Raw genomic sequence first — 26,583 nt, forward strand, 5'->3', positions numbered from 1 at the left:
TGAGAAAAAAAAGAGGGAAACAAAAAAAGAGAAGAGATACAGCATGTTTGAGGAGTAGGCGTTTTGATGCAGATGTAAAACTGCTATATAGCCTTTAGAAAAAGGAAACATAAGCTCACCGGGGATTTTTTGGTTGCCACCACATCTCACTTATTCGTATCAATAAATTATGGCGTCTACCACCTACGATTCCTACCATGTCTGCTTTTTTTGAATGCAAATATAATGCATTAATGCAAAATTTGAATTTCTAGTGCCAACCATCTCAAGGGAACGCTTCGGTGAAATCGCTGTAGTCGCGTAATTTTTGGAAAGTAACTTCAAAACATGGTGAAGTTTGCAGGTCAAACATTATCAAAAAGTTATGAAAAGGTAAAAAAAAACACAAAATAAGGAAACAGGATTGTAAATTCTTGTGAAAAAGTGAAAAAATTTCCATTTATTATTATTATTACCACTTATTTATTTTCTTAGTTATGTTGCCTCGGCGGAGGCTCCAAGCAATAGGGCGTGCACAGTCTGCAGCTAAAGCACTCGAAAGGTACAAAAAAGAAGAAAAATGGCTAAATATTAGGGGCATTTGCCTTCGCACAGACCTCTCAATTAAACTCTCAACATCCGGAAACACACACAGCTAAGTGTAATGTCTGTGCACAAATTCTCAGCAGGTCTTGATGCAGTTAACATTACTTTTTGCACAGAACCATCTCCAACAAATTACATTCCATTCATTTTTTAAGCTTTTCGGTGGCATACTTGGCATAAACAAAAAATATCCAAAAAATAGTTAAATCTAAGGTAATTAATCTAAGGTATAAATGGAATAAATAAAATTATAAGGCGTTTCAGGTTATAATTTTAAAGTTATTAATAATTAATGGGTCAATTTTAATATGAAAATAACAGCGAGCTTACACGATATGTCTAGGTGACGTGCGTGAGCGTGTTGATTTTCACTGATCTGTACCGGTCGTGCAGTAAGAATAGCAATTGATAAATCATCATTTTAATTAAGTCGAATTCAATTTAAGTTTTCCGAAATCCGGAATTTATGATTTATTCAAAACGATTGAGATGAGTCAATTATCAAGGAAATATAAAAATTACAGAATAGGTGAAAAATTAAAGTTTCTAAGAAATATACCGGAATTACAACAGACGAGCGCCTACCCCATGATTTCGGTTAGGAAATTAAGATTATGCTGAAATAGCGCAGGGTATCTCTATGATCTACTTGATGCTTCGTTTTAAATCTTTTTACAAACTTCATTGACAGCTGTGAGGTCAAAATTCGATCCGAAGATGTGTAGTCAAAGAGGAATACTATATTCGAAAATGGTTTCGAGAAAATTTTTCGAAAGCAGAGCAAAAAAAATTATGCGGTAACGTGACCAAAAGTTTCTGGAGAAGGAAACTGCCAAATGAGAATATCACTCGCCAAGAATGCCATTAATTATTCAGTTCATTAGACGAACCACATAAGGAATAAGGCTTGCTCACATTCGAACAATGGGATGGGATCGGTGGAGATGAAGCCGGACAGCTATGCTGTTCTACAGCAAGCTGAATGAATGATCAATGGATAGATGGAATGGATAGGCATTCGTTGCGATGACAAAGCACTTCTTACCACTTCCGAGAATCGGGAAGTAAACAAATATTGCAGTTATCGCAGTAGATCTTGTGAGAATAACTAACATTTCATTCTTTTTAAATCCAAAAACATACTTTCCTAGTTATCGCTCGTTGCTGAAGAGCTTTTATTTTAAGTGATAGGTGTAGATCGCAATTTTATTCGGATCTGAGACAGCTCTCCAGTGTTATGTCTGGAAGAAACAAGTTTTTTTTTTCAGTCGAGAAAAACCACGAGTTACACTTCACTGATAAAGGTCAGTGCTAGCGGTCGATGGATAGATCAAATTCGTTCGTGATCAATTCCAGAAAAGCACCACTTATGTAGCCACAGTTTCAATCAATTAAATGATATGATTTCTAGCTGCATCCTCTCCTGTAGGCTTCACACAGCCACCTGAATTAATGTGAGTTCACCTGTCGAATGACAGACATTTGTCACATGATTCAACAACAAATATTGTTAAGTCAATCGCAGCTTATGTTCCTGGAAAAATTATCCGCTTTCTTCACACGCCAGAAAATTTCAGCTTGATTCAGAATAATTTCAACACAAATGAAGAATCTCTTTCTGCGATCAGAAGTTGGATCGCGTTGGGAGAAGTTCAGATTAGAGTGGTGCACATAACATGGCATTTATTCACCACAGCTTTCTTCGCTGACAGCAGCAGTCCGTCATTTATTGTGCTGAAGGTGTTTCCGCGAGGTTTTTTATTGCTTATCTCAGCAAAAGAATAAAAAACAACGGTTCAGTTTTGATGTCACAAGAGACGAACGACGATCTCAACTTTGCCGAAGATGTTGAAGAAAAAGAAAAATATGCAAGAGTCGTGCTGACGTTCTGCTAGAACTATTGAGATATTTTGTATTTCGCACCGACCACTTAAAATTCCATCCCAGCTTTGAAAGAAAAAAGAGATTAAGAACTGTGTAAAGGCGTGTGATGATGAAAAATGACAGAAACTGATTGTCACACAAACTGCTGCAACGGACGAGGATTTCAAACAAAACAACTGGTGGTGATTATGATCGAATCGATCTCTTCTCTCGTTAACTCTCCCGTGAGTCGACACGTCGACGAGGAGAGGGATGCAAGTCGAGCCGCCGGAGTGAATCTCTCTCCTCTCGGTGGTGTCTCTTAGAGGGGAAAAGTATGAACCGAAAATTCTACTCACCGAGATTATTCGGTTCGGCTGGAATCGCTGACTGAAACACACCGACGATATGCACGCACGTCCCTCGGGCCAACACTGGCTGCACAATTTCTGGATTCGAGCCGAGTGCTGTGCCGCTGAAAAAAGGTACCTCATGTTAAGCCGTAATAGACAAGACAAACAGATTGACGGAGTGTCGGTGGTTCGCAACATAAACTGACATGAACTCTTGTGGGTGGATTCTGTTAACCACCGGTTGTAATGGAAGGAAAAAATAAACTGTTGATTATTTACAACGCGGTTTTAAATAATTTCAAAAGATCCATAGAGTAAACATGAGATTCTATGTAAGAGAATGTACTGTGCTATAGATTAAATTGTAATATTACTACAAGAAAAAAATGGTGAATTTGTGGATTTTTCTCTCAAGTCCACATCGATACTTTGTTGAAACGAATTGCTGACTGCCGGAATCAGTAACAAATACGGCTTGATTTAAATAAAGATGCATCTTTTCAATGTTCTTCTCGTATCGTTGATTGGTGTTTGGATTGAGATTTCTTCATCAGACAGACATGTTCCTCTTGTCTTTAATACTCTGTTCGTTAGAAATTCGCAAGATTGAGGAGTTCGATGCTCTTAACTGTGTATTTTTCTCTTCTGCAAAATGTCCTCTCAAACAGAAAACCTTTCTTGACTTTGCATCTCCCAGAGTCTTTTGGACATTGTTTGTTCAAGATTTCAAAAGTCACACTTCAAAAACTGATCCTGGTTTTGCAAAAATGCTGAAAATATATTACATAACTTAGACTTATAGGAAATATGCCGTACAGATGACTTCAAAAACAAGAGTGAAGCAGTTTTTTTTTTGCTGCTGCTGAGGCTCGAACGGGAAAAACTCAATTGCGAGCGCATATGTGCATAACAGCGTTCGTACCACGAAGCTTGTGAGCAAAAGAATTTAAGCGCACAAAATTTAGCTCTATTCACCAACCAATTCTTTCCCCATGGGTGTCGACGATTTCTGAATGTGAGAAGGCTTGTGGTGGTGATGGATTCATTTCCCGGGAAATCAAATAAGAAGAAAGTCCAAAGTACGTATTTTCGTTCAACGCAAAGAGATACATACGTGCGCTTTTGAGTGAATAAGTAAAAGTAATGGAAGTTTTAGTGAAGTGTACTGCAGATACTCTTTCTGGAAGAAATGACATGAAGAAATGTGCAGTATTGCTGTTTTCGCGTGCGTAGAGCGTGAAAATAGGAGAGAGAAAAGAAGAAAGAAGAGGTAAAATTGAGAAAAAGAAGAAAGACGGTTTTTGTGTTAAGCCGTTCAATTATCTTCTTACCGCTAACAAATCAAAAATACTTGAGTGAGTACTTTTTTTTAGCCAGTTGAAATGAAGATAGCCTTCAAAAGACTATTCGGAGTCTCTCCAGAATTTCATCAATATTTCATTTCTGCATGCTGTGAACGTTTTTTGGTAAACAGAACCAGATTCTCGTATTCTCGGAAATGAGTGTCAAGAATATTCCAGACAAATGCTGATTTTGTTATTTGTTGTCATTGATCCCAGGATTTGCACAAAAATGACTACTTGGAGTGTTCTGATCATTTATTCATCCACTCATTCATTCATCTATTCACTCATCATTCATCTTTCATTCGTTCTAAGTCTGGAAAGCAAAATTTTAATTATTAAAAATCTTCAAGGACAGCTCGAAGCTATGTAGTTTTTGTGGCTATCATGTGTGTGTGTGTGTGTGTGTGTGTGTGTGTGTGTGTGTGTGTGTGTGTGTGTGTGTGTGTGTGTGTGTGTGTGTGTGTGTGTGTGTGTGTGTGTGTGTGTGTGTGTGTGTGTGTGTGTGTGTGTGTGTGTGTGTGTGTGTGTGTGTGTGTGTGTGTGTGTGTGTGTGTGTGTGTGTGTGTGTGTGTGTGTGTGTGTGTGTGTGTGTGTGTGTGTGTCGTCAGTGGTAGCAGAAAAAGGGTGCAGAATTTTTCACAGCTCTTCTCAGTGATGATCCACATACCATTGAATAGAAGGAGAACTAGATTTTTGTTTCCTTTGGTTTCTTTTTTTCTTGTTGTTTTTCTATATATGATATGATGTGCGCATTTTATTGAAAAAATAGGACTACCGACAAGCTGTAAAGCTACTCCAGAGCCTTTTAGTAACAATATCTATCCTGTTTTCGAAAAAAAAGATAAATTAGAGAAAGCCTACAACTTAGACGCATAGGTTAATCTGCCTTACGCTTACAACACATTTCTTTTCTATTTCACATTTCTGACCTTCTTTCATTCGTTTTCATCACTTCCAAGTAGTAGCGAGCGTCTGTCATTGATATAGGAATAACTGTCGTTTAAAATAATGAATACGTTGTCTTTTTTCACGAAGCCATCGGTCTAAACTTCCACAAAAGCTTTTCTTCTAAGAGAGAAAACACATACAAAGAGGATAATCAATCATTCTCTCTTTGAAGAAGACTGTGTCATTTGAATTTAAAATGTCAATAAAGGGTTTCCCTGGAAACATTAAAGTTTTTCACGACTTTCAAATGTGTGGAATGTGTCCTTCTCCAAGCTACGTTCAATTCTCTGGGAAAAAATTGGACGTTTGGACTCGAATTTTTTCGGACGAGATAGAGGCAAAACGAAATACAAAATGAAAATTGTATTACAAATGTGCGCACATACGTATAGTAATTTACACAGTCAATACCAACAACTTCCCTAAATCCTTGAAATTGCAATGCAATTTCCTTAATTTCCTTCCAATAATTTTTACAATTATAGCTAGGGTTGTTATAGGTTTTATCTGGAGTTTTATCTGACAACCCTGCATCTAGGAAACTTTCACATGACTTGTTGTGAAACGTTGTCTAAAAGTTCAGCTGCGGGGGAACTAAAGGATGACAGCTCATTAAATATTTATATATAATTAGTAGGAACGATAGTCAAACTCAAAAACTATTATGGATTCGCTATACATATGATTGGTCATGTCAGTATAGTCTCAGAAAGATGTAATTCAGTAAGTTAAAAATAAAATACACCGCTACTAACTTGTGTCCCAAAATCCGTCGCAAACCGTCGGAATTCTTGGAAGTGGGCAAAATTAAATTTTGAAAATACCATTTGAAAGTAAATGAGCTGCTGATTTCAAATATACTTCGAGAATTTACTTTTGACGAATGTGTGGCCTGAAAACGGGCAAAGTTTCCTCAAGCCCGTTAATTACTTTCACACCTCCGCAATCCTGCCATTGGCATACCCTGCGGATACATCTCCATGGAAGGAAGGGGTATTCATAGGATTTCCGCTTGTTTCTCGAAATTGGACAAAATGTTTATTACATCCGTAATCAGGAGGTTATTTGGAGCATTTTGGTACTCCACATCATATATTGGTTCAAAATTTCCATTCTCTTCAGAAATTGACGAAAGTGTCCCATCGAAGATTAATAAAAAACCCATAGTTTCCAAGCTGTGAAAAATCTCTTTGGAAATTTTTTAGTGAACAACTTGTACTCAACAATAGTTTATATTGTAAGTTTCTAGCTTTGATAATGTCTAGTTTTTCCAGTGTCAAACTTACAACATTACTCTATTTCGTTATTTGGTCCAATATTTGAACAGCTGTCAACGGCTTAGAATGAACGCTAAAGTCTCGCAATTCGGTACTTGCCTAGAACTCTCCTTCCTTTACGAGAAGTGAATTAGGCGCTAACACTGGATGAGAGCTAGACATGGTTTCCGAGTGACCAAATTGGAGAAAATTTCGTCTGTTTTCAGAAAACAGAAATTTTTGCAGCCTCTATGAATTCTCTCAGTACCTCAAATACCCAATTTTTCTCACAAGACGCTCTTTCGAATGATGTTGAATCCACTTTTATTTACAAACTTCAAAATTTCAACGCTGACTCCACCCTATTATAGAGCAGGCGATATTCTATAGCTGGAATGGTTATCGCGGCCCAGGCATGGTCCGCCAGGCATCTCACACCTTCGATAGGTGACTCCTCTGGCGATTCGGCGTCACAGAGAGACATTAATGTTTGAACATGAATGAACTAGACATTATCAAAGCTAGAAACTTTCAATATAAACTATTGTCAAGTACAAGTTGTTCACTAAAAAATTTCCAAGGAGATTTTTCACAGCTTGGAAACTATGGCTTTTTATTAATCTTCGATGGAGCACTTTCGTCAATTTCTGAAAAGAATGGAAATTTTGAACCAACATATGATGTGGGGTACCAAAATGCTCTAAATAACCTCCTGATTACGGATGTGATTAGCATTTTGTCCAATTTTGAGAAATAAGCGGAAATCCTATGAATACCCCTTCCTTCCATGGAGATGTATCCGCGGGATATGCCAATGGAAGGATTGTGGAGATGTGAAAGTAATTAACAAGGATTGAGGAAATTTTGCCCCTTTTCAGTCCACCCATTTGTCAAGAGTAAATTCTCGAAATATATTTGAAATCAGCAACTCATTTGCTTTCGAATGAGTTTTCCAGTAGCCTTTCTTGTCTGGCGGTATCCTTTCTTAGTCCTTTTATAAAAAAATATTATTATGACTGTCGAAATCATGGGGCACCTGACGAATTTCAGGAATAAGTGGAAGTCTTGTGGAGGTAATTGTATGTTGGCTGGAAGAAGACTTCTCAGTCAATGAGTAGAATCGTTTCATGACTACGTAGGAAATTATCGCCATGAAAAAGGGCTCTTTGCCTGGTTCTTGGTTAAAACTGCTCTATTTGGAATAATAATGCTAATATTAATGTAACAGCGCTCATAGCAATGTATGAAAACAATGCTTGTGGAAACACTTAACGACCAAAACACAGAAAAGGTTAATAGATTTTTTCAAAAAGATCGAAAATTTTAAAAGGTTCTTGATATGTGTTAATAGAAATTATGATCGACGCATATAAGAAGCTAAGCTTTTTTTTTTTCGAATTTCCTGCTGTCCAGAGAGAAAAAATGGGTGAATATAAATAAAACCAACGTTTGCCTGAGGGTGCTGTTCACGACGCACCTGCGTGCTGTGCTCAAAGCCGATGCGGCTGTAAACCGGCGAAGCGCACCTTTCCCAAAAGGAACCAGATTTCTAGAAAGTCCTGGAAATCTGGTTTCAGCGATTTTAAAATTCCACAGTTTTTTCCTTTTACTTTCCTCTTACTGATATTAACTTTAGACTCATGAAAGAGTCCACCTGAGACTCATTTTAGAACCACATTTCTTGAAAAAAAAAACCGCTGCGAGCAACGAAAGCAATTTCAAGAAATGTGGTTCTAAAAACAAGCAATATGTCATTCTGGAAACCTGTCATTCTCCAGCGAAAAATGCCGTATCATTTAAAAATTAGGGATTTGCGTATAGACAAAGCAATCAAATTAAAGATTATTTTGGCTATTTATATTGTTTTTGACTTTGTAATACAAAAGAGCCTAGAGAAATGACTTTACTGATTGGAAGTTCTTCATCTTTATCATAAAGCTCTTTGTGTTCCAACAAAGAAAAAGAATCCTAAAAAAATTCTAGACAAGAATCCTTTACATTTATTTCTTATTGTTAATGATGTTACCTTACCTTCTTAACTGTAGCAAGGATAAAGAAAAGGATAAACCTCAAACTGTCACGTATGTGAATAAATCCAAACATGAGAATAAACACTTCAGGAATAAGTCTTGTTAAAGGTCATTACTGTAATGCCGATTAGAAACATCGAAACAGAAAATCGAGTTTGTACTTTGAATAAAGCGCCCTTCATTGGAGCCCATCATTCTTTGGGCGTCCCGGATAGCTGCTCAGCCTTTGGATATCCAATAAACCCTCATCCGCTTGAAAATTTTGAAAACAACGCTGCAAGCGGCGTAAGAATTTATTTGCTGAGATTTCTGTTATTTCAGCACCTCGGAGGACCAGTCATCTCTGGCATAAAGAATATTAGTGATTTTTGATCTCTGAGATTATTTACCAGATTTTGAAACAGATTATACTCGAATGTGAACGAAGGGTGGGAAATAATGGATAAAATGTCTTGATGAAATGTCTTGATTTCTATGAAGAGAGGAAGGATAGACAAAAAATGTGACATGAAGTACAGAAGGCAGAAGATATAGTAAATATAATATATATGGCAAAATAAAATATAATATGTAATATATATGGTAAAATTAAATAAAAATTTAAATAGAGTAAAATAGAACAAACAGCAGCAAAACAACATTTAGATTAGTATTCAAATTCGATTTATTTTAACCTAAATTCCCAGAAACTTCCAGTCTCTCAGATAAGACACAATTTTCGTGATGTACGGTGGATCGTTCATGAAACCACTCCACTTACTCTCATTGTGGTTACCTACCATTTAAAATCTTTACATTTTAACTGTTGAGGCATAAAACCAATGAATACTATGTGAATCATCCAATTCAATAAAATAGGACAGTGACAGCTGACGATTGAGAATTTTCAAGGGCAGGTTACCAGGAATCACATAATGGCACGATTTCTCTAGTACTTTTGCATTTAGAGGTCAAAATCAGAGTTAGGAAGAGACATTGAGAGTACAGTAATGATTTTTCAAATTAATTTTGTGGCTAATAACATTGATCTGAGCACTGACAATTAATACAACTAATTTAATAATTTGTTGAGAACAGACCTTGGTTTCAAATAGTGTAGATCTAACTGCTAAACAAAAACATAATTTACTTTCAAAAATAACAACAGAAAAATCGCAAGGACTATTATCGAAGTTGTACTCCTCATGTGATTCCTCTAAAAACCTCCTGTAAAGCTTTTATTTTTTCAGATATCTGCCACAAAAAATTATTTACTGGTTTATATACGACGATAAAGAAGCTCTATATTCATACATCCTCTGAGCGTCTCATTAGTGACAGAATTATGAAGATTAGTGAGAAGACCAAACATCTGGTCGGAAATAAATAAAAGAAGCATCCGCAGCCAAGCGGCTGGCAAAATTCCAAATATTTTTCCCGATGGAGGATATGTGCTTCCTTTATAAACACGAAATCATTGGTAGAAATTGCTACATGGGAAGAGAAAGGGATTCTAGTTATTCACTTCATGTGAACACCAAAAACAAAGAAGTGAGCGGGGAAAATCACAATCAGCACGCCACCTCCGAATTCTCCTTGGGTTATTTTTATCTACAGAAACGTTCGTAAAAAGGTGCGTAGATATGAAGATAAACAAAGGGAGAATATTTTAAGCATTTTTAGCCTCCTCAAAATGGAAAGGATAAATTTTATTCCGACTAAAAGAAGAAAACCTATGTGAGAAAGAATTTTTGCAGATTTGAAGCTAGCGATGCAAATATTTAAAAATTGTAAGAGCAGATAAAGGTGATCAGGCTTGTACAGACTAATTTATTATTACATTTAACGCTTAAATTTAACCGTAATTCTAGAAACATCGTCCCTGAGAGAACATGTTTTGTATATCTTTTGTTTCTGAAAGAGCCAATGTCGAAGCAGTGGTTTTGGTCCTATTTTCAACTGGAACTCTGCTTTTTTTGCGGGGGTTGCGGCTGACTGCTTGATTAGAACGCAATTCAATGTCAGCATCGCCGGCCTAATCGAATTTTCTCGATAAGCGGTCAAATCGGTTATGCATGGAAAAGAGTTATAAACGCGAGTCTGTGACGGAGCTGATAGACACGAATCCTGGAGAATATCAATTTCACGTCTTAGATGATATTCCGGAATATTCACCAGATCCTTAAGTGTTAATCGGTGTCGAATCGATGCACCACCTACCGTGATCGAAAACCTCGACGACGTGCACATTGTCGGTTCATTAACCGAATCCCATTTGTTGGTGGTGGTGGACGAGGAGCGGTAAAACGTTGGTGGAAAGGGACGATACGCATCTCTGTGAATGGCAACAAATGCCACGCCCACATGTTTCATGTATCCATGCAGTAATTTAGCCAGAGAGCGGGAAAAAACAATGTGACATTGAACGGATTTGCTCCTTGTTGTCCCCAGAGAAAGGCGAAAACACGCGGTGACAAACTGTTTACGCCGAAAATGTAGCGGAAAAAATACTCCCACTAATCTCGCACCTTTGTATATGCCTGAGAATTTATCTGTTTATAAACTCTATATGTTCATATAAGAAATAAATACTCCAAAAATAGAAATTCTGAGAAAAAATAAAACAAAACATGCGGGAAAATCTATTAAATCTAAAAGTCTAATATCAATTGTTTTTTTTTTCTAAACGTATTCGTTCTTCTTGATAGCTAACTTGGATTTGCTAGCATTCGTTTATTGGCTTACATGCGACTATTACTTGTTTACTTGTTGTTTTCTCTGTGAAAGCCCCTTTACCTTAATTTGCATTTCATTTACATATAGAATCGTAAGAACTGCCGCCCTGAAGAACGTCCTAGAGTTACAACATCCCTTATAACGTCATAAATTCGTAGGACAACTTCTCAGAATGGAAAAGCAATGCGTTTACTAGAGTGGGCTCGAACATTGTACTGAGAAAAAGGAAGCATTGTACTTGCTTCACTAAAGCCGTCTACTTTGGTCTTCTTCTCGACTTCCTGACATTCCGCCATTCTGGTGCATTCCATTCTTATCTTGGCATTCTTGACCTTCCTCTGGTTTCACCCTGATTCTGTCAAAAGTAGAAGAGATCTCATCGCTACTGTTAGATTTTGTTTCTACGGATATTTGTCCCATTTTGGTCAAAAGACTGGAGGTTTCATGCTCTGAATCGTTTGCTTTGAGTGCAAAATTATACCTAGCCTTGATGGACATTTTCTTTTTCCATCACTGCGTGCTCGCTTTTATTTATTGCCGTCCTTGAATCTGAGAGTATCAACGTTGATTCAATTTAGGAACACTGGCCAACTCAGCAGCAACCTCATTTAGCATGCAGAGGACGAAATCACTTAGCCACTCCTGTGCAAGAGCATCTCCTCCTTAAAGTTGAAGAATCTTCTTTTACCATACAGATATTTTTCAAGTTCATCCCCAGCGGGAACCTATTCCACAGAGCAGTTAAGATGTTTGCGGAAAAAAAAAGATAAAATTAGACTTGTGGATATTGTGGATAGGCGCAGTGGTGCTTTCAGGAGCATTACGACCATGCGCTCAATTTGCTTTCTGAGCGGCAATAAATTTCAGCAATCGACTAGCAATTTACTTTTCCCTCAGGATAGTTTTTGTCTAACGCCCTAGGATTTCCTATTATATCCAGCTTTCAACTAGTACAAATATTGATCAAGTTTCTCAATCTCACCTCTTCTATGGTTGCATTTCAGCAATCATGAGTGACATACAGTCGGGAAAAAGAGAAACGAAAATTGAAATGCACTTTTACTGCAACTCTTTTTCGTTCAGTTTTAATTAGAAACATTTCATCTTTTTGTCTGCTCTCGTTTCCGGTTTGCCATTCGCATTTCTAGACGGCTAACCGACCGCATCATCAAATAATTTAGAGGGTGACTTGATTTCAACCTTTTTCCTGGGCTTAAAGGCATCACCCCACGAATCTGAGGTGGTAAGGATCTCAGGTGTCATTCAGGAGTATTCGTATACGGGATCGTAGATTATGAAGAGAAGGGTGATTCCGTACACTTCTTCCTAATTGCCGTAAAAAAACGGCCCGGAAGATACGGCTTCAAGCGTTCCGGCGCGCTACTTTCTACAACGAGTTCGATTGGAGCGCGCCAGCCTTGTGCACGCGCGCATCTTCCGGGCCTTTTTTTACGGCAAGTAGGAAAAATGGACGGAATCACCTCTCCCCCTCTCCATAATCCATAATTGGCTCTATGAAACTACTTTTTTAACTGATACATATCCATTAGTAGCTAACAGAGAAAGTTGGCGAAGCCTGCGTGATTACAAGTGCATCTATGTAAATCTTCCCAAAACCCCGCTTCCCAAAATACAACGAGACTTCGAGGTTTCCCAAAATAACTGGCTACATCGACATACGGGAAAAAAGTTAGGCAGTCCTAAAAAACTAGGAATAAAGACGCCATCTTTTCTTTTTCAGAAAATTTCGGGAAGATTTTCTAGAATTAGCAGTTCTATCACTCAAACACAGTAACACCTTATTTGACTCACTATAATTCCATAACTAGCAATTCAATCTGCTTCTTCTCCACGGTTACAATAATTGAATCAATAGTGATTAAAAAAATGATTGTAGGGTTCTTCTACATGTTAAGATTTACGCAATGTCGTGTGTCGTGTGTACAAATGAGTCTTACAGTATGTAGTTTTGGTGTGTATAGAGTACAAAATATTGTAAGAGAAACGAAAATACATGTAGATTTCCTAACCTCCACTTCTAAGAACATTTCATTCCATAAATTGTCCTGGACGTTATGCATGGTTTTTTTCAACAAAGAAGAATTAACATTCTTCTTCTCACGGTTATTTGAAGGTCTATAATGTATTCAGAGACTGTCGGCGTTTTGTGGCAAAAAATCCTAGTAAATCTAGGCGAGATGGCGATGTAACGATTTACTAGGAATTCTGCCCTCTCAGTGAAACAAGAGTAATTAAGGTTAGGGAACACATAGCGAAGAAAAAAATGTGATATGTATGTGTATATAAAATATGTACGCTAAAAAAAATCATGCCATATAATAACGGGCTTATTCTGTCACGTGTGTGTGTTAGAGTGTGCGTGTGTGTGTTTGCGTGTGTGTGTCTATGTGTGTGTTTGTGTGTGTGCTTGTGAAAATTGAAATTCGAAGAAGGAGGTGCGACGGCTTCCACGGCGTCGAAAATGCTGTGTCGGGGCCAGATAGCTGTAAAATGGGAGCGGACGGTCCCACAGCGTCGAACTGATGCGACGTAGTGCAGTAGTATCGCACAGTAACTTCGTGTGCATGTCGCAAAAGGTAAATGGGACGTTGCAGCCGTTTCATAATCTTGACCACTGTCCGTGTTGTGTTTCACCCTGTGACTCCCATGTCTCTTTCCCAGCACGTTTGCCTCAGGTTGATAACATACTTTTCTCAGAAAGTGGAAACACGAATGAAACCGGCTGCTTAAATAGTAGCCAGCAGCTCACATGATCCCACGAGGAATGTTATCCTTATCACTACGATTATGTTGCTCACGTCATTTTATGCTAAAACATCATTCTGTGACAACTGTTGGAGAAAAAGGAAGAAAACCCATACTTCGAGTTATACTTTCGAATTGTGTCTCTGTTGCATTGGTATCGAAGGACTGTTTGTAGCTGAAGTTTGAATATTCTCAAGATGTAGAACTGAAGAAGTTAGAAGTTTTCGTCTTTGTTCGTTTTAATCTCAGAGACTTCTAAAAGGATAACGTGGATCTTCGCTGCAATTTTTTGCTGCGCAATATCTCGAAATAAATATTGATATTAAAATTTAGATATAGAACGAAAAGTGTGAAATCTCTCGCCTTTATTTCAGTAAAAAAAATAGAAGTAGTAGAAAGAAGAAAAGGTGTAAAAACGGACTTCTAATTTTGCAGAAAATTTCACAATTACTAGTTTTTTTAAAATCAATTTTGACTGATTGATCAGTGAACGCGAGCGAAAAGAAGTCCGTTCAGAGTGGTAATAAAATATGTCTGAAAAAATATATGGCTTAATAATGCTACACCGAGTTGGAGGAAGTGTTAGTGTACAACATTATCAAGCGGAGAATCTTAACAGTGTAGTGATATACTTCAGTATGATACGGATAAGGTTATTTTACGAGAGTTTAACATATTTTCTAAACTAATTTGAAAAAAAAATTTCACCGGTTCAAGATCTCCTTCATGATGATAATTGTTTGAAGAATTCACCCAGAACACACCTGGACTCAGTACTCATTATGTGGAAAAAGAAATTTTCTAAGATTCACAGCTGAAATCGAAGGAGTTCCTAGTGTTTATAGGGCTTACTTAGGCCACAGCGGATAACGGCATAACTAATAATATGTATATAGATAACTAATTATATATATTATATATTATAATATATATATATATAATATATATATATAATTAGTTGTGTCCTCTCCGTTTGCTGCATTGCCCGTCTTTGTTCGTTTTAATCTCAGAAACTTCTAAAAGGATAACGTGAACCTTCGCTGCATTTTTTCTGCTGCACAATAAAGGATAAAATTTCTGGGGGTTAATCAATCCGCTTGGGATGCGCCCACCACGTTCACTTCAATTGAGAATCGTTTGGGGTTTTCAAACGTGTAACTAGCCTACACAATGACTTGCGGTGGCTAGCCGATGTGTCAAGTCAGTGTTTTTATCCTCCCAGACAGGTCTGGTATCAATTTATCGACCTCGAAGGGATTAAAGGCTTTGTGAGCACTAGGGCGGACTTGAACCTCCGATCGATCGTGCAGGAAGCGGAACTGCTAACCGCTACACTACACCCGCTCTACTACTTACATATAAAATACACCATTTCCGGACGCATCACGAATGCTTGACCACGTATTTTATATTAAGGATCCACCTTTTTACACATAATTTATGAATATATGACTCTTTTCAAACTTTAATTGCAACAGTTGCTAAATTTTTAGAATGTGGAATAAAAAAGACTAATTCTGTTTCCGGATACTAAAAACGAATAAAAACTCAGATTTGGCTTCCGACACTGGTCTACATAATTTCCGTTGTTCGCGTCAGTTTCCATTAAAGGCATCACTTCACGAATCTGTGGTGGTAGTACATATAAATGTTAACAGGAAAACTAAGTTCTGTGAGCACAGCTCTTGTTCGCACCAATGTTGAAGCCTTTAAAAATCCCTTTTTTCATGAAACTACGGGTGATCTGTGAACGAAGGATGAAGTATAATGTGCACGGCACCAACTAATCTCTGTGGGGATACGCCTACGCGTTCGACTTCAACTCAGATTCTTATGAGATTTATGGGCGCGTGTGCAGCCTAAGAATAAGTTGCGGGGGCTAGCTTATGTGTCAAAGTCACAATTTTTATCTTCCCAGAAAAAACTTTAGCATCAATTCGTCGACCTCCGAAGAGACGAAAAGTTTCCTTAGTTCTAGGGCGATTTCGTGTCTTTGATCGTGCAGTTGCAATCAAACCTCATCGCATGCGCTTCTCTTCCAATAGAAATGTATTGAAACAGAAACAGCACATGTGCAAGGGCACATCTGCTTAATTTTTTATTTTACAGTTGAGAGACCAACACAAGAAAGATTCACAAATCTTAATTCTTAATAATAAAACGATCTTAAAGCCATCACCCCACGAATCTGACGTGGTATTGATTTCCGATGGACAAACTCTATACGGGGTCGTTGATTACAGGATGAGGAGCGGTTCCGCTCACTTCTCCTTATTCGTAGTAAAAAAAGGCGTCAAGACTCCGTTTTTCACGAGGATTTCAGTTGAAGCGCCGCACTTTTGTACGCGCGCCGCGTCCAGCTGTGCAGCGGTCGAACTCCAGTGACTTCTCCTCGACTGCATATTCAAGTGAAAGCAATGAATAGGTTGCTGAGGGGATTAGAACCTATACATAGGGGAGTGTTCTTACGTTCCTCGCAGAAACTAAAGCGCCAATTTTTAGGATGACTAGGGAAAAGTGAGCGCAATCACCTCGCAATCTACAGCTCCACCTTCTTGCCGTGAATTCCTTCACCACGTTAGATTCGTGGTACATTACCTTTAAGTCTCGGATCAAAAAAGTAATAATTGCCGTCAGACAAAAACTACACTTACGAATGAAAACCCTAACGAGGTCGTGAAATAATTCTCATCATAATGCCCAACTGTATGGCGGTAAATAGTAATGTATACCTAATGAGTACCGATGCAAAATTTATGAGTTCAAAATCGCTTTCATTCACATGGGAAATGGAAGATGTGGTGCTTTCGTCGTTCCACTTCTTTTTTTTAAGAAATACAATTCAATACGTTAAAGGCATCGCCCCACGAATCTGAGGAGGATTTCAGGTGGAGTATTCGTATACGGGATAGTATATTATGGAGAGGGAAGTGATTCCGTCCATTTCTTCCTAATTGCCGTAAAAAACGGCCCGGAAGACACGGCTACGGCCGTTCTGGCGCACTATTTTCTACGAGTTCGATTGGAGCGCGCCAGCCTTGTGCATGCGCCGTATCTTCCAGGCTGTTTTTTACGGCAATTAGGAAGGAATGAACGGAATCACCCCCCCCCCTCCTTCTTCATAATCCTCTATCCCGTCTACGAATACTTCACCTGAAATCCGTACCACCCCTGATTCGTGGTATGCTGCCTTTAAGTCATAAACGTGGCGAGAGGCATGCAGCCTGGCCTCCGCATGATGACAAATCTAAATCGCGTTAACGATTAACTCCTTTATCAGCTTGCAAATGCAGGATTAGGCACATCGAAATCCTGCAATGGCTCAAAACAAGTCTGATGCATCGGCTTTATATCTAAACACACCATGGATACGAATTGATAAGATTGGACATGAGCTGCAACGCTATGTAGATACATATTAATTTCTCATAATGTTGAATGTTTTCAGTGCTGAACAAGGCTTATAGAGTTTTAGATAGGCGTCAAGCTTCCTCCAATCCTACCTCCTACGACTGGGCAATGTAGAAAATGATATGCTCAGTACTGTTATTTCATTCGCGCTTTAACCTCATCATTCTCCTTCGGCATAAATCGACTGGACGGAGGTGGCACGGAAGAGGACCCCACACCGAATACCACTTCAAACTGCGGGCCCCCAAAGCACCTATGCCACTTCCATAAATCTTATTTTATCGGTACAACCGGAGATCTCCCAGGCAACGCATGTACCGAGGGGCAAAGGTGGGGAGTGCAGATCGAAGACAGGTGGAAGATGCAAGGGGATGGGGAGAGTTTCGACAAGTCCTCAAAGAGAAAATCCTGGAAAAAGAGGACTACGACCACTGCGTACGTGCCCATAGATTCGAAGAGGTTGGACCATTGTGCATAGTTGTCTCTCTGGATGTGACATTCATGATCGAGATCCGATCATCGATACCTATTGCTTTTTCCTGAGCGCACACGACTCAGAACAATGAAAATGGAGAAGGTGGGGTAGAAGAAACTGAAACATGCTCACAAAATACTGTACTGATGGCAGCTCAGCAATCGGCGGAAGACATCAGCTAAAGGTTAACGCTGAGGAGGTAAAACGGCGGTAAACCGGTGAAAACCGTGGAACCATACTACTGGTTTCAAGCATCAAATAACACTACTTCTCACTGAACGTAACAGTAATACCGCGCCAATGTTACAGGAGCTTAAACTATAAAATAGACCTCAGCAATTCGGTTATCAAGCATGATCAACGATATTTAGAATTTCCTATGGCATCTTTTAGTTTTTCACCATGATAAAAAACAATCTGGAACGGGTTTCCGGCTATAAGTGCGATAGTGAATCGCCCTATTCTATGACGTGTCAGTATTCAAAAATTTGTTATTCTAGCGGTTGTTTGTTCTAGGACAAAATAAAGTGCAAAGTGTTTGGCGTCATTCAGTTAGGATGCGCCACCATGTCCACTTCAATTCAGAATCGTTTTGAGGTTCACGGACATGTAACTGGCCTATGCAGTGATATGCGGGAGCTACTCGATTTGTCAGGCCAGCGTTTTTTTTTTCTACAGAACCAGACAAATCTGGTTCCACTTTGTTAACCCACCAAGGATGAAAGACTTGGTTGGCACTAGGGCGGATTGGAACCTCCGATAGGTGGTGTTGACACACCAAAACCTCTTACCGACTGCGGTACTCCCGCCCAGTTATGGTAGGAAGAATGAAATAAACGAACATTTTTCTTTAAGCGCTTCTAGAAGATAACGGATGAACTACAATTTTGTATAAAGAATTTGAAGAAATCCCTTATCTTTCCGTACTTATTTATTTTGTGTACTCCTATTTATTTTGTGAATTACTGTACTAAAACTCAGCGTAAGTCTTTCATCTACTGTTCGGAGAGAATGGTCTGCCTACTGTTATACTAGAAAATCCAAAATATTGTGAAGATTAAGTAACAGTGTAGATATAAATTTCTCTATTCTTCTTGTGCATTTAGCGTGCACTGAATTAGTAATCGTGCCGAAAAGCATATAAATAAAAAATTATCGAGTAGGAGAAAAAATAGGAGAAAGGCTAGGATTTGGTCGGTTTATGAAGTCAGGAAGTCATGCAATGTGAATCAGAAACCTAAATGTACACTGCCTTTGCAAAACACCATAATTCATGGATCACATTAAAAGTGTCGTTTTCGGGCGACGATGGGGAAACTGAACGATAGAGGCGTGGGAAAACATGTGGTCTAAATCGCATTCGGTTTACATAACAGGGATAAACTCACTAATCGTTTTTCGTCTCGCTTAGCTTTCATCAGCCATTAGTGGCCCATTCCACGAACCTTGTAAAGTTGAGCTGATCCTATTTAATCTTCAGGTTTTTCTATGATTGCTCAACAATTGCTTAGAGCAAATAAACTTCGAACGGAAGAAACGATATTTGTTACAAGTGTTCGACTAAGAGACCACTTGAAAAGATACGTTTACGTGGTCGTAATTACACAAACGAGACTTGAAAGTGCAAATGTGCGTAGAGTTATGAGCCCTGAGAAAAAGAATGTCTTGTATCAAACGTTAAGCAAGTCCCGTGAGAAATTTCACCAACGAACATCAGGAATGTAAAAATGGTAGTCGTTGAGGTCGAGCACGAGATCGTCTATCAGAAAGAAGATCGGATCATCTTGGATAAATAAAATTGAGGCTATTGACATTATTTACAGGACCCAACAGCAACGTTTTGGATCGCTAGGGATATGGATGAGTCATCACATATGATTTTTTGCGCATTTAGAGAAACCGTACGCGGGAATTTTCTATGCTATATTTTTCTACTAGTACCAAAGTTTGCTCAGTATTTTGCCACTGATAAAAGTCTCCTCCACTCCAGGTATACGAGTCCAGAGGCCAGACAGTGTAGGAACAGCTGACTGATCTTTTTACCTGACGAAACAACTTTTTACAGTCCCTAAAATTAACAATACAGAAGCGTTTAATGCAGATTCCTTTTGAAATCCGTCGATAATAGGAGCTTTTTCTATGTCAGAAGTTTTTCATTAGTGTTTCAAGAGTTATTTCGTTGGATAAACTGGTCACTCTGATGCTGCTGATCCACTCCTGTGCTTTGATTCCTGGATTGTATGCAGCATTTTCTTTGTGGTACATACTGGTTCCAAATAACGTTCTAATCTCTACAGAACTGCTAGGAAAAACGAAGATTGAAAATTTCCTCAGATGCTGCTTTAAATGCGACACAAGAATGGGTCTGATCTTTTGAAATCAAAGTGTATATGTAAAAAAAAATCTCGAAAAAGTATATAACTATCAGATATCCAGAAAAGGATCAAATCGGGCGGCCATTTATTCACTCAAAAGCCCGAATTTATAGGTGTCTGACATGCTGAAGAACCTAACTATCCGTCACAGTCTAATCACGAATTATGGTTGAAAAAAGTTTCTTTGCGATTCATTCTACGCTCGTACTGTGTGCGGATTGCGTGATCACTCGCAATACCCATCCAGTGGTAACCAAATGAAATATAACTTATTAATGGGAACTCAACATTTTTCTTGAAAGAAATATGATGTGAGATGAAATAACGATGACTTGCATCTATTAATTAGTTCCCGCAAATTCAAGGACAAAAAATAAACAGAAATCTCGTGACTTAATTCAGCAATGTAGTACAAACATCGTATGTTTATCATCTACGGGGATATCTTAACAAATTCTGACGTATTTTGATAATATTCTTCTCAATATATCCCATAACAGTTTGATTTTAATGAACTTGTTTCCGAAAGAAAAACATGCATTTATATGTTCAGTACTGCTCCATTAGGTTAGGAGTTTTTCACGACTATAGATAATTACTTGAACTAAGATCAGGGTCACGTGGTTTTTACACTGTTGTAGCACAACTTCTCTGTTTGAGACATACTTTCATAGTCAGTCCTGAACCACTTGGAGACGTAAAACTGCGGTCCGAACATGTTGCGATGTCAATGCAAAAAATGATGCAATACTTTAAATCAAACCCATCAAGTCAGTGATAAAGTGAGCTTAGAATATTTTCGAGATATGTAAGCAACAATTTAATCCAATATCTACTTTAGTAGTAGTTTCTTAGTAGAAATCTGTAATTAGTAATCTTCAAAGACTTAAGTTCGCAGATTTTACCCACTTTTGTTGTTGATAAATCGTAACCTAACCTCGAATTTTGATATTAAGGAGGGAATAAAATTTTAACAGAACGGTAGTTACTCTCGACTAATACGTAGTGCTCGTAAAATCAACATCTAGATTTGTGTTTCAATCATGAGAAGATTTTCTCCTTTTTTTTGAGGATTTTTTTCCCTTCGTACAGAAAAGCCCTACAATTTCTGCGAAACACTTTTCAATTAGTATTGAAAAAATTCGTAATACCAAATAATTATTTGCCCGTAAATTGAAACGAATTCATTTTTTATTAATTAAATATTGGAAACTACGGTACATTGACCCTCAGCCGGCTGAATGATAAAAACTTACTAATGTACTTCGTTTCATGAATTGTGAGAGAAAAGAGTTGATTTAAATTTCCATAAAGACTGCACGGACTACTTCAATGGTATTTAATTAGTAGCAGTATCTAATAATACATAATAGTTTGCATACTATCAAAAATTAGTCCATTTCGTAGTTAAAATCAACAGCTGCCTTATAGAAATGCACTAAGGAAATCAGTTTTCGGAGACTGCAGGGGTTCGGCTCTGCTTAGCCTTGACATCCTAATTGAAAGACAAACATTGTCACGATGGAAGTTAGACGTGACGTAAGAGGGGTTTTTACTTTTTGCTTTTTTTCTGTCCTTTTGCCGAAATGGTTTTTGTGTCAGAAGGCTGTGGAGGGCAGAAAATTCCTCAAGACCATGGCGACAGATTTTTTGACGCGGTTCATGTATACTTTCCTTTGTGAAGTCGGAACTCTACTTTACTGGTCCTTTAGATCCATCGAGAAGTGATCTGAAGATTAGAAGCAGAAACAAATCAATGAGAAAAAATTAATTAGTTGTTTTGAGTCACCCAAAAGTTCTGTTTTCACCAGAAACTTCGGTTTCCTCGCGCTAATTGAAGCCATTTATGACACCGTCACTACATAATTATGACCATGTAAAGAATTACGTATGTCACATTGCCCCACTCAATTCATCACTATTATTGACACTCTTACTATTGATACTTTTATTTCCATTATTGAGCTATTACTATTATCAATTTTATCATTATTAAAATTGTTATTACTATTATTAATTCTTCGTTAATATGTATATATTTCCTATGTGGATAGTGCTTAATTTGAAAAATTTCTAGCGTTATGTTCAGAAACGCCACATGAATGATTCAAAATAAAAAATGAAATCCTACTGATTTCTCGTAAATCTGAACTTTTACTGGAGACCAAAGAGAAGGACCTGACCTTCACTGGTTTGAAGGGATTTTTTTAAACGGGATGCCGTCTAGAATTGAGGAAAGATGTTGAATATGTACAACTTTGTAATAAATTCAGTTCAACGTCCTGTCCCAACATGAACTACAGTAGGATCGCTAATTCTTCGACAGAAGACGAAAAAGACGCGAATCCGCGTCCTTTTCGTCTCCTGTCGAAGAATTAGCGATCCTACTGTAGTGTATGTGTAAAACATTAGAGTTCTAAAACCACTAAATGAGAGCGAGTTGAAAAGGATTTCGTTTAATTGGACATTTCTGGAATCTCTTACTCCTTCACCTCTATTCTCCTCACAGACGAACTAGAAATTTTTCAGACACTCAACGCTCTGCTTTCTCCGAAATGAGAAATTATCACTTTAACTACACTTTGGATGAAAATAAAATAGTAATTTTATTGGAAGTGCTAGTAGTGAAAATTTTGTTTGAAGCTTGCGAACAACAAAATGTCACAAAAATAATTCCCTATTTCACCTAATTTTCTGAAATGTAAGTTAAATAGCAATCGGAGGTGAGCCAGAGAATGAGGAAAAATTAAAAGCAGGTGAAACAGTTCAGGAAGAAAAAGAAGAAGAAAAAATCGTACGAAGATCTCCGTTGCAACGGATTCTTCCATTATTTATAAAAAGATGGCAAACTACTTATTATTATTACTTTCTATTTCAATTTTTGAAATGCTACAAATGAGAATCCACGAGAAAAAGAAATATAGCTGATACTCATGATTTGAAAAAAAAAACTTAAGCAGATAATTCTACGCATACGACATCGTGGCAGCAGAAAAACTCTGTCTGCTTTGAAATTATGTGAAAGTAAGATGACTTATTGAAGCTGTATGAGGCTAACTCGTCTACATTCCCATTATTCCACTGTCAGTAGCTGAACAGCTTCGAGACTGATGGCTTCTTACGTTTCATTTCGATATTTTTGCTTCTAACCTTTTCCTCCGTCCAGGACCGAGGCGAAATGGAGATCTCCTTACTTTCTTACTCTGTCTTATATATTTCACGAGAACGTTTATTACACCTCTCTTGTTTTTCTACAACACATCAATTTTTTAATGTTATTAATAGCAATAGGACAGAAACAAATAGAAACTAACTTGGGATTTTCTGATGCTTTCCTTCTGGCGAATATATTAAAGGACTCGTCGATCTGTCGCTGACGCGACCGCGTGGAGCGACGCAGCCGCATCTTCTGAAAGTACAAACAATCTTTGTCATAACGGAAACAATAAACTTCATTATTCCCAAAATCTTGTGAAGATAATGTAAAAAGCTCAAGAACAGTACAGTATAAAACTATATGGTAGCTTTCTTTCGTCGGCCAGCTCATTTATGAATTGAAATCAGACGTCTGAAAATGTCAACATCAACGTTTTAGTAGTTTTTGCATATGAATGGAAGTTGTGTCTGTCGGTGGCGAAAATATCACGTCATCCTGTGACTTTTTCTAACAATACACGAGTAAATTACTATGTCAATACTACGGTAGCCTTCTATTTGAACCTGTCTTTTTTGTAAAAGTTGGTGAAAAGCACAACAATGGTTACTGCAGCTCAAGTACTCTGCAAAGCAGGAGACAGACTTCTGTCATAGATTCTGTTCATATTCATATCATTCTTTGTTCCCTTCACATCATTTTATTTTCCAAAGAACGTCAGTAAATCTTCGATTCGTGGCTATTAATCGTTGTGCAGTTACTACTTGCAGCAAAATGTCTTGCCTAAACACCAGTGATGCCATACTATAGTTTATTTGAAAGATTTCAATATTTGGAAAGCTCGAAAAGTAAAAATTTTAAAACAGAGATATATTCGTTCTCAGTAAAACCCTACAGAAACTGGAAATGAGCGAACTATCGTGGGAAAAAAACAAGCAGAAATAATGTCGTTTAGCTGTCTTTCTCGTTGGAAAAGTACTTTTTTGGAAAAGAACTTAGACGTAAATGGAAGCAAAATCTTTCAGCTAATCGACGAATTTGATAGAAGTGCCTAATTTGCGATGCTATTGCTTAAAAGATCCCCCCTTATAAATTTACAAACTGTACACAAGTGTACGCATCTATCTCAAAATCTGGATACAGCTGGACACAGCTTGATTTTTACGGAAGAATAAATCTCCGGACAATGAGATTTGATTGACTTTGATGAAAATTTTTATTTATTCAGTACACTCAAAATGAGGGGATAAAAATAAAAAAATGGAGCAGGGTCAAAAAAATGAAGGAATAAGAAAAGGAGAGAAAGCGAAAGGAAAGATGTAGGAAGCGGACAATCTTTCGAGGCCAGTTTTATTCTGCTTCGTGCGGTACTGTCATTACTGTCATTCCAATTATAATCTGTGAAAAATAGGTAAAAATCGATATACATGGATACAGTTTGATTTGTTGAGTACAAAAAAAAAACTTTTTAGATAATGGGAATCCTGAAGAATTTTGCAAGAAACATTGTTAAAAATGTGAGAGATGTGAATTAGATAAAAATTCAAAATTCATTTGAAAATTGACCAGTTTTGCACTGATTGACGTCGCACTTTGGCTGCTCTACCGAATTATAAAGTCGCACTTATCCTTGAAAAAAGGGGTTAGCAGAGAATGGGCATCGTTATATTCCAAACGGTAAACAATGATTGGATCTGGATCAAATTATGAACACAACAACTTCAGCAACGGATTCCTAAATCCATAAAGAAATTGGATTAGATTGATACCAATCGGAACAACTGATGAAACGTTACAGCACAGGTTTAAACTCTTGCAACTCATATTTTTAAAAAACCAAGTAATGTCAGGACCTATGCTGATACTTTGGTGAGTTCACTAACTGAGTTACACATCCAAAAAAATAAAAAATTAAATTTTATAATTAATAATGGGAGAAAGAAGCATTACTTCATATGCTGTTGGTTATCCTCAGATTTTACAAGTAGAATAATACATTTAAAGATTCGCAGATTTCTTTTTCTCTTCTTATTTTTGTTTGTGAAATAACACTACATAAACGATAACAGAAATAAAACAAGAAATTCAAACTCTAGCTAAAAAAAAAGTAAAAAATAACCTTGGTGTCAGAAACCGTGTAATTTTCCAGAATTCTCTATCGGTTTTGTATGTGAAGTGCTTGAAAGAAGACAACTACTACCGATTCGATAGTCGAAGGAAAGATAAGAAGAAAAAATAAAAGGAAGGCAAAAGTTCGAGTGAAACGCACTTCCTTATAGGTCAACCATATCCCTTATATGCAAAAAAGTAGAAGATGAAGCTTGATGACACAAAGACTTCTAACTGTTGTTTGAAGAAAACCTCACTTCAATTGCTCTCACCTCCTCGGGGAAAAATTCGCTTGGTCTTCGACTACTCCAGTTTTGTCGGCGGGCTGCTACGATCATTTTTGGGCGAATAAGAAAACTGTAGAATAGGAAGTATTGCTGCCTTCAAACGAGAATTGCTTTCTGAGTGGCCCAAATGCTGGCTTTTGTACTGTTAGCTGAGAGAGGGAGGGAGACGACGACGTCATGTGAGCCAGTTCTTTTTCTATGAACGGGATGTAGGCAGCAATATGAAAAAGAACTACGAGCACTTGTAAATAAAGGAAACCCGATCAAATGACGAGCTTCGGTATTCAAAGGGTCGCCTACTAATCGTAGATGACACATCCACATATCATTTACAAAACACTATCATCTTATGGTTTCACCTTCAATTTTACTCTTATTCATACCTCTTTGTACTGTTTTGTATTGACGGTTCACTAATAGGTATTCCTCACAGAAATCATGCACAAAGAAAATATTTCAAAAACAAGAAACTAGAAAAATCATTAAATTAATCGGCGGTCGGGCGCATATACAAGTTGGATTGATACCTGCTAGTGCTGCCCCTGCTTTAAATAAATGCAATCAGGAGTTCGAGTATACGTAATGAGATCGTACGAGCTATACAATCTGCACAGTTATAAGGCGCAGGACATTCCCATACATTGCAAAAGGGTGCTGTCGTTCAGCAAATCGCGAAAGTACATAACCTGAAAGGTCAACTGCCTGAAGGAACCAAGGAATCTTTGGCAACAACTATTACCGCTAAACTGCAACAAGAAGACCGCAAGAAAATATACATCAAGAGCGAAGAAGTTTGAAAAGGCGTCTCAACACTGGCAATGGAGTCGCTGAGCGCAGCCGTCCCAATTTGAAGACATCATTTCAACAGCTTGCTGAACCTGCTGTCAGCTCCCGAACTCGAGACATATGC

At 37.8% G+C, this 26,583-nt stretch overlaps 2 protein-coding genes across 3 annotated transcripts in view; one reads left to right on the forward strand and one right to left on the reverse strand.

The window, feature by feature from the left end:
• Positions 1-26,583, reverse strand: part of RB195_000997 (uncharacterized protein) — a gene marked incomplete at both ends in the record, with an annotated part of 42,346 nt that overhangs the window by 6,149 nt on the left and 9,614 nt on the right. For both annotated transcript variants that reach the window (XM_064197574.1, XM_064197573.1), the window contains 2 exons: positions 2,808-2,923; positions 23,438-23,532. In XM_064197574.1, the coding sequence (XP_064053454.1) occupies positions 2,808-2,923; positions 23,438-23,532 (211 nt within the window). The remainder of the gene's footprint in view (positions 1-2,807; positions 2,924-23,437; positions 23,533-26,583) is intronic.
• Positions 17,586-17,816, forward strand: RB195_000998 (uncharacterized protein; the record flags this gene model as incomplete). Its single annotated transcript, XM_064197575.1, has 1 exon — positions 17,586-17,816. The coding sequence occupies one exon, from the start codon at positions 17,586-17,588 to the stop codon at positions 17,814-17,816; it is 231 nt and encodes a 76-aa protein (XP_064053456.1).

Source organism: Necator americanus, chromosome IV, assembly GCF_031761385.1.
Source record: "Necator americanus strain Aroian chromosome IV, whole genome shotgun sequence".
NCBI classification, from domain to species: Eukaryota; Metazoa; Nematoda; class Chromadorea; order Rhabditida; family Ancylostomatidae; genus Necator; species Necator americanus.